This window comes from Octopus sinensis, linkage group LG5 (genome assembly GCF_006345805.1).
Source record: "Octopus sinensis linkage group LG5, ASM634580v1, whole genome shotgun sequence".
NCBI classification, from domain to species: domain Eukaryota; kingdom Metazoa; phylum Mollusca; class Cephalopoda; order Octopoda; family Octopodidae; genus Octopus; species Octopus sinensis.
In genome coordinates, this window is record NC_043001.1 from 132082079 (window position 1) to 132092139 (window position 10061).

Genomic DNA, 10061 nt, shown 5'->3' on the forward strand with positions numbered 1-10061 from the left:
ATGTTCAAACATTGAGCCTCACAGAGGCAATGACAAGTGACTGAGACCTTTGGTGTTATGCCATGCTTGAGAAGAGCCATCAAGCCAAGTGAAATCACAGTCAATGCAAGTGTCAAATAACTGGCACTCATACTGGTACATAAAAAGCATGTTTCGAACATTGGGCAATATGCTGTGCTTGAGAAGAGTGTTTAGCATTAGGAAGGGCATCCAGCTGTAGAAACCATGCCAAATCAGATTAGAACCTGGTACTGCTCCCCAGCCTACCAGTTTTCAGTCGAACTGCCCAACCCATACCAGCAAAGAAAATGGACATTAAATGATGATGATGATGATGATGATGATGATGATTGATGATGATTGATGATGATGATGATGATGATGATGATGATGATGATTGATGATGATGATGATGATGATGATGATGATGATGATGATGATGATGATGATGATGATGCATTTATAAAGTGCAATAAGATCAAACGTAAAACAACAGCTTTAAATTTATTCATACATTTCTATGATTTTTTCTGTATTGAAAGTATCAAAATCTTATTTTAAACAAAACTCATCCTATTTTCTACTCACTCATTCTGCTTGCTTGGTCAGAAATCAGCTGATTTGATCTTCGCATTTGGTAAAAATAATTTGTTGTGTTATCATTCTTCCAGAGTTTCTGAAATATTGAAATAATGATGGAGTATCAACATCTGGTCTGAAATAGTTCAGCAATATGATAATAAGCACCACGATAATAATGACTTACATTATCAATGAAAAAAAACTATGCTATTTGTCCTACTGCATTATCTGAGATATTTGAACCATAATGAAAGATCATGGTTTCTCTATTCAAAAGTTATATCAGATGTTCTGAGCAAGTATTAAACTACATCTGGTGATGAGGCCCCAGCTCAAGACATTAGGAATCTTGTAACGTATGGAATTACCTCTTGGCTACCACAACTCCCAAGTTCATTATAGCCCAGGATGATAGTACATATCAAGTGCCCCAGTTATGTATCAAATAGCAGATGGTTCTGTGGATAGGGTACTCAGAAAGGCTGGCCTGTGTTACAGAGACTTACCAGTTTGTAGATTAGACATGTTCTGGTCTCTCATGGATCAGTTTCCTTGTCTAAGAGTTAAAAAAAACCAGCTCTATATCTCAAGAGTAGGCTTAGGAAAGTAAGAAACTTAGCAATGTAAACAGTACACAAACTGGCAGAAGGTAACAGGGAACAATGGCAGTACATTTTCAAAGGAAAATCATGAATATTCAGATTTTGATGGCTGCCAACACCTTTGATGCTGGCATGGGACATGAAGAAAAAACCTTTATGAAAGAAAACCATATAAATAGTAAGTTCAAAAAACGATATTTTAAGGTTTTGTTAGAGGAAGAAGGACAGTATTCATGAAACTTTAGGGGTCCCCAAGACTACTGGGAGAAAAGGAAGAGCTTATCCTTAGGTCAAAGACCTGATTTAGAATACTTGCAATTGAATGAACTCCACCAAAGGCAGCAATGCCCCAGTGGGGATATTAAATTAAGTGAGAGATATGTGTTCCCCCCCCCCCCGACAAAAAAAAATGGAATGATCTTTTCAACAGGTTTCCACAATTTCTGTTTCTCAGATTTCATTCACAAGGTTTTGGTCAATCTAAGACTTTTAAAGAGAAATTTTTCCAATGTGCCAAACAGTAGGATAGAACCTGAAACCCTGCAATTAAAATAAATTTCTTACCCATACAATCACAACTTTGTTTCACTTCACTAAAAACAAATTCCTCTACTGATGAATAATGAAAACTTTTTGAAATACTTGCAGTGGCTTAGAATGATACAAATACTCATTTGAAAATTTTGAGGCTAATATTGGCAAGAAAACTTGCATAAGAAGGAATTTCAATCATGAATGATTCAATTAGTAAACACTTATTCATTATCTAAAGTAGGAGACATTTTCAATGATTTGCCAGAATATCAATTCTTAGCCAAAATAGATATTTGTTTTAGAATGTTAATTACACATGGTTGATAATCATTTTTCTATCAGCACATAGTCAGCAATTTTGGATGAGGATGAGACTTGAAGTCAACTTGTACAAATACAAAGCAACAGCCAAACATATAATGATGAAGATGATGATGATGATGATGATGATAATATGCCCTGATGCAGTACCAGGCAGCGGCTCTCATGGCTTCTGATCTTAACTGATTGGAAGTGTAATCATGTACATTGTTTTGTCTTCCTATTAAAGATGGGCTACAGCAAATATTCTGCTCAATATCACAGATTTGCTTGCCAGTTGTTTGACCTTAACCAGTCGAGCATGTCCCTTAGTGGCTGACAATATGTGCATCTCTGATCATGAGCAGAAGTAGTGGGGGAGCATCATAGCCACGTGTTGAGAGGAATTCTTTGGGGTTTGAATAATTTACCTCTGAGAACATGAGTGCTTTGTTCAACATCCTTAAACAACCCTTCGCCGAGGTCAACTTTGCCTTTCATCCTTTCGGGGTCAATAAATAAAGTGCCAGTTTCCCACTGGGGTCGATGTAATCGACTTAATCCCTTTGTGTGTTCTTGTTTGTTCCCTCTATGTTTAGTCCCTTGTGGGCAGTAAAAAAAAAAATACATTTGAGTGGAATGGGCTACTCAACCTGAAGAAAATTCTAACCGGGCCCCACCTGCAAAGTCATGCATTGTTTATCTTAATACAAGATCACCATTTTCTGCATATGTGGTTGTGATGCATGTGCCTGGCGTACGCTTATCGGGCAGGTGTTCATGATGGATATATTGGGATTCATATATTTTTACTCCGGTGTCACTTTCATGGCATGCACTGCTCTCTCACTCAATAAGTTCAAATTCCGCCGAGGTCGACTTTGCCTTTCATCCTTTCAGGGTCGATAAATAAAACTACCAGTTTCGCACTGGGGTCGATGTAATCGACTTAATCCGTTTGTTTGTCCTTGTTCGTCCTCTCTATGTTTAGCCCCTTGTGGGTAGTAAAGAAATAAATAATAATAATATAATAATAATAATAATAATAATAATAATAATAACCCTTTCTACTATAGGCACAAGGCCTGATATTCTGGGGGTGAGGAATTACATCAAATTCCAGAATTCAACTGGTACTTATTTTACCAACCCCAAAGGGAGGAAAATTAAAGTCAACCTTGACAGAATTTGAACTCAGAACATAAAGACAGACAAAATGCTACCCAGCATCTTGTCCTGCAGGCTAATAATTCCGCCAAATAATGACAATAGCAATAATAATAATAATAATAATAATATTGCTTGCAGTTTAAGCACAAGGCCAGCAATTTTGAAGAGAGGAGGTCAGTTGATCACATTGTCACCAGTACTAGACTGGTGCATTATTTGATTGGCTCTAGAACAAAGAAAAGTACAGCTGACCCCTTAACTACACAGATCTGAAAAAATGCCACAAGACATATTGATCAATGCTCTAACTATTCTGCCAACCTACCGCCCTTAGTAGTAGTAGTAGTAGTAGTATAGTAGTAGTAGTAGTAGTGTAGTAGTGTTGATGGCAGCGGTGGCAGTGGTGCTGCTGCTAGTGATGATAGCGATATTAGTAACAGCAGCAGCAGCAGCAGTTCAATTAGAAGATTGACTTTCTTGATTGAACAATATTTCAACAGAACATCTTTCTAATCCCCTCCTTTCCCACTTCATCGTCATCTGAATTATTCTTTTACCATGCTGAATCAGCTGTACAACAAATCCTCATTCGTTGTGACCAAGTATCAACTTCCAGATCTTCATATTTCACACCAAACAGGCTTCCTCAGCCACAAGGACTTTCCACTGATGACACATTTAAGTCCTCCCACAAACTGAACCAGTAAACCAGTCATGATTCCAGATCCAAATAACAATGGCTTTTTTTTTCTTCTCAGTACTGCTAACTGTACTAATTGCGACCAGATTCATGAGCACTACCCCCTCCCCAATAAACACAAGTTGTGCTGCTGGTAAAATGAACAATTTCTTTCCAGGCGCAGGAGTGGCTGTGTGGTAAGTAGCTTGCTAACCAACCACATGGTTCCGGGTTCAGTCCCACTGCATGGCATCTTGGGCAAGTGTCTTCTGCTATAGCCCCGGGCCGACCAATGCCTTGTGAGTGGATTTGGTAGACGGAAACTGAAAGAAGCCTGTCGTATATATATATATATATATATGTGTGTGTGTGTGTGTGTTTGTGTGTCTGTGTTTGTCCCCCTAGCATTGCTTGACAACCGATGCTGGTGTGTTTATGTCCCCGTCACTTAGCGGTTCGGCAAAAGAAACCGATAGAATAAGTACTGGGCTTACAAAGAATAAGTCCTGGGGTCGAGTTGCTCGATTAAAGGCGGTGCTCCAGCATGGCCGCAGTCAAATGACTGAAACAAGTAAAAGAGCAAAAGAGTAAGAGCATTAAAGTCTATGTAAAAATGTGTAACTAACGGTTAACAAAGTATTTGATTTTAATAGAATAATGCAATAGGATTCAGTTAGGCAAGAAAGTTAGATGAATACAAGTTTACATGTATATCTACAAGCAGAAGCTCGAGTGATTAGGCAGCATTTCAAGAAATTATTAACAAGTATATCCACACTACTTGTCATTATATCTAAGACCACTTTTATGTCTCGTGGTTAATTATCCTGTCAAAAAAATCTGTTAAGAAAGAGAGGCACCCACCTGTGAGGGCAATAATCTACAGAAATATGTCAATGCCTTTCTGAAACTATTATGAATAACTGTAGGTAATTTTCTTAAGCTAATCAACAGGATCAATATAAAATTAATCAGTACCTAGTTATAATAACAATAAAACTAAAAAGAGAAAATTTCTTCGAATTTAAATAAATATTCAATTTATACCTCCATGCACATAAACCAAATGAACAACACATTTACACTTATAAATATGTATATTGAAAAGTAAAATACATCTAGCACATACATACCTACAATCATACATATGCACACATGCACGCACACACACACACACATACACACCTATATATTTATACACAAAGCTAATCAAGTACATGATCATGTATAAGCAAATGTAATTATAAAAGCATGAGTCATGTTTATATAAGATATTTTCGTTCCAAATGTTAGTTTAAGAAAAACGTAAGAGAAAATTGAAAATTTGCTTCATTTAGGGTACACGTACACACACTCACACACACACAGAGTCTTATTTGGCATGGTTTCTATGGCCGGATGCCCCTCCTAACACCAACCACTTTACAGAGTGTGCTGGGTGCTTTTAATGTGGCACTACATGAGCACTTACATGTAGCACTGACATTACTTTTTATTTGGTACCAACACAGGACTCTTGCATACCAATCCTCTTCACCAAGGGGAGCAGCCTTAACAGTTCTTAACAGCAAAAGTGCCAGGTATCTTGGTCTTTTGTCATCTCATCTGAAAGGCTCAGCATCCTGAGGTCATCCCTCAGTATTCTGTCCCATGTCTTCCTGGGTTTCCCTCTTCCACATGTTCCATCTACTTTGAGAGATCAGCACATCTTTATGGAGCTGTTGGCATACATCCACATTACATGACCAAACCAGCACAGTCTTCTCTCTACAATGTGCATATAAGTTTACATGTGTGTAAATACATATGTGATCTTTATACTGTACTTAAGATATACCAACATGCTACTTAAGTTTCGTGCAAGTTGGTATTTGCACTCCTTAGGGATGCCATCTTTTCATTAGGTCCAACAAAAAAGTAAGGCAACTTGATAACAAACAGAAAAGGGCAATTAAAAGCAAGGGCAATTATTTTAAGAAATAGCAGTGGGTCATAATTCCCATTTGAGTTAGTTAGGATTAGACAGGAAGGAGGAGGGGGTCATAATTCATATTTTAACTAGTCATATTAAGTCTTTTAATGATTTGTGCATTTCCCAGAAAACAAATCTTAGGTTTATGTAATTTCAGATCCTTCTATCACATGCAAAAAATTGTTTGACTATAAGGTCACATGAATTCGTATAAGGAATGCCATGTTCATAATGAGTTTGTGTGAAAATGTAATATTTGTAGGAAATGGAGAACTTTTGAAGGTTTGCTTATTCTCAGCAATATAACTGAGAAAGTGTATAGGGTAGGTGAAGTGATGTTTATGAGAGTATATCCGATAGGAATTTTGTCGTGAAGGTATCTACTAAGTTATATCAAGAGATGTGCAATGTGAATTTCATATCAAACAAGAGGATGCCTTCCATGATCAAGTATCATTCTGGCATTTTCCAGTTGGCTACAATGAATTTTCCAGCATGCAGATATCTATTAAAGAAATCTTCCCTTGTATGTCAGCAGCTGCCAAAGACTTTCTTAATATATTTGCCTTCTTCATTGTTCAAAACTGATATTTCCTTGTTCTATTTATGTACAGTGGAGGTGCAATGGCCCAGTGGTTAGGGCAACGAACTCGCGGTCGGAGGATTGCGGTTTCAATTCCCAGACCAGGCATTGTGTGTGTTTATTGAGCGAAAACACCTAAAGCTCCATGAGGCTCTGGCAGGGGGTGGTGGAGACCCCTGTTGTACTCTTTCGCCCCAACTTTCTCTCACTCTTTCTTCATGTTTCTTGAGTAATGCTGCAATGGACTGGCGTCCCGTCCAGCTGGGAGGAACACATACGCCATAGAAGCTGGGAAACCGGGCCCATGATCCTGGCTAGGCTTGGAAAGGGCGCATAAATAAAATAAATAAAAATTGATGTACAATCTGAGTTGTTTGAGAATTCTCCACCTGAATACCGGTTGCTACGTTTTCATCTGGTATGACAAATAAGGCCACTTATAGAAAATACATAAACGGATGAGAAATAATAGAGCAAGAAGGTTAAAAAAAGTAAATGCAGCATGTCAATATAATTCATCATCATCATCGTTTAACGTCTGTTTTCCATGCTAGCATGGGTTGGACGGTAATTATATATAATAATGAATATGTTGTTCATATAGTTTAAACAAATTGAATGATTTAGATAAACTGAATGTTTATTTAGATTCAAAGAACTTTACTACTGTTATTAAACTAGATACTTATTCATTTTCTGTTGATCATTTTGATTAACTTCAGCAAATTAACTATCAATATCATAATCTGTGATGCATTCAACCAGTTTCCAAGTATGGCTGGCCAATGTCATAGAAGTTTGTTACTTGATTTCTCTAAAGAGTGTAAATGTGATTATAAAGCCTTTGTTTGAATTTACTTTTGGCAATTTATATTTCATATATAATATTTCTTCTCAGCTAGTTGGTGGGTGTTTGAGGTGGTTTAGGCTTTATACATAACCAATTCCATGTTGTACTGCTGATTTTTCAATGTAAACAGCCTGGAATTCAGTGTCTGGTTGGGTTACTACTGATAGACCTCTTTGTGCAGGTAAAATAGCTGTAGCTGATTTTAATGCAGCCTCCATTCAAAATCTTTCTACATCTATGATTTGCCAAAAAATGCTCATCAGAAAGGGCCAAGAATTCCTTACCTACATTTGTCATAATGTTTAAATAAAAAAGACTGCATGTGAGCCACATGTTTGTATGTGTGCGAGTGGGCAGGGGGGCCATGCATGCATACATGTGTAAAAAAACACATGAACACTGAGAGACGCACTTAGATAAACTGCAACAAAAAGGTGACAACACAGCAATATCAAGGCGGCGAGCTGGCAGAAACGTTAGCACGCCGGGCGAAATGCGTAGCCGTATTTCGTCTGCCGTTACGTCCTAAGTTCAAATTCCGCCGAGGTCGACTTTGCCTTTCATCCTTTCGGGGTCGATTAAATAAGTACCAGTTACCCACTGGGGTCGATGTAATCGACTTAATCCGTTTGTCTGTCCTTGTTTGTCCCCTCTGTGTTTAGCCCCTTGTGGGCAGTAAATAAATAATATCAAGTAGCTGAAAGCGAAATTAGGTACTAAGTTCATAACAAAAGGAGACACAGCCATGTCTACAACAAAATACGATACTTTCTCATTCTTTTCCTCACTCTCATACGAAGAGCGAAAACCTAAAAGATTATTTCTTCAACCCTTACAGCAAATGACCTCTCCAGACTCTTCCAGAAGCTTTTCCCACTTTGTGCCATAGCCACTAGAAGATGATTTTGTAAAAAAAAAAAAAAAAAAATTGAAGCAAAATCAGTCTTGGTAATGGGTTTGAACTAATATTTTCTGATTCAGAATTCAGTTTTTGTATCTGACACTGGTGAAGTCTCTATTGTACGTAGAATATATTAATCATTTACTCTATCAATGGACCAAACTCTTTATATTCTTGAAGACAGATTTCATTATAAGCAAAATAAATAGCTTTTGATAGCCTTTAACTCATCTAGCCATTCACATTGGTACATTTCTATTTTTTCATGTCTCGGTATCAAGTGACAAGTTTTATATATTTATCTATTTATTTATTTTGGTTGGGTTTTTTTTTTCTACTTCATTGTATATGTTCCAATTAAGATTAGCTATGTAGTAGCAAGAAAGTGCTTCTTATATATGCCTTTGAATATGATCCTCATTGTCACATCCAGTGAATACAAATATTTCAGAAGAAAACATTCCCAAAGTTAAGACAATGTCTCTTTTGGTGGCATGATAAGCAAAACAGTATTAGCATATTTATTCAATATTAAAGATAGTGCAAGGAATTTCTTATCTAAATAAAACACTTTCTATTTTGATGCTCACTTTGAAAGAAAATGGAAATCAAGCTGAAACAATTTTTTGTCAAGGGGTAAGAGACTAAGAATGATAACTTCTGCTGCACAAATTATATCTATTTCTTTTATGCAAGTCACACTTTTTTTTTATAGTGTTGATACTGAATATCAGGGTAGTGCAAATGATAAATTAAGTTATTTGATATTTATAGTGTATCATTTTGTGATAAGCAAGAAATCTTGCTAAACATCATATCTATGATAAAAATTACAGTACAATACTATTTTATATTTTTATTATATTTTTTTCAATACATGAAAGGAAAAAAGGTTTCTTATTTCATATACATTTTTAAAAATCTAATAAAATAAAATTTAGAATACCAAAAGTTCTTAATAGGATATACTTTGCAATTTCAGTTTATCAAAAAGGAAGCCAATTGCATTAGAATTAGTGAGAAATCAATATTTCTTTTAAATGTATGTAGATTAACTATGATCTGAAAACGACTAAAATTGCTACTTTTATCACCAACAAAAAAAGAAGATAGGTATTTGAAAAACAGAGATTTGACTAACTAAAAAATATAAATGTTTGATGCTTCACTTTTCAAAAGCGTAGTCTACACAAATATCTATATACATCTGTACAGTAGTTGATGGAAATTAGAACTGTACCTAATAATGATTTAAATCATGTGTTTCTAGTAACATTTGTCACATAATAATTGTTTCAAACATAGGTGCATAGGCCAGAAATATATAAGATAACTAGCAGATCGACATAAGGACTAGGGTTCATTGCAATAATTCAAAGACTGAAACTAATAAAAGTGGTAAAAAGAATACAAATTAAAATAAAGTTCAAAAGGTTTTGTAACTTCCGAAGATACAACAGCTCTTCTAATATATTTGGCAGAGGACTAGTTTCTGAATCTAGTATAAAGTTGAAAATAATGACACCTGATGTTTTTAAAACCGAAGTTAACAATGGTAATAATATTTTCAAGTTGATGGAATATTCTGTTCTGTCTTAGCTTCATTGCTGATCATCATTTTACTTATTTTTGCCACTTCAGTTCAAAGATGACAATCACTAACAAGAGTAGATGAATTTTAAGTCTCTACAGGTGATGAGTTATGTGAGTAGCTAAAAGAAAACCTCCTGTATCACAACAGTTACTAAGGCACCAGTTTCAGCTGCTTCACTGTGTGCATGAGTCCCTAAAGATAATGGACCTTTCATTACACAATCCAGTTTTTTTCTTTTTTTTTTGATGACCAAAATATTAGAGCCATTTTATTCATATTATTTCAAACAAATAT

General features: G+C 35.9%; 1 protein-coding gene across 1 annotated transcript in view; it reads right to left on the bottom strand.

Annotated features, from left to right (window-relative positions):
* Positions 1-10061, bottom strand: part of LOC115212278 (osmotic avoidance abnormal protein 3-like) — a 907318-nt gene that overhangs the window by 11923 nt on the left and 885334 nt on the right. Inside the window, exon 15 of the mRNA XM_036503083.1 lies at positions 589-676. Within this exon, the coding sequence (XP_036358976.1) occupies positions 589-676 (88 nt within the window). The remainder of the gene's footprint in view (positions 1-588; positions 677-10061) is intronic.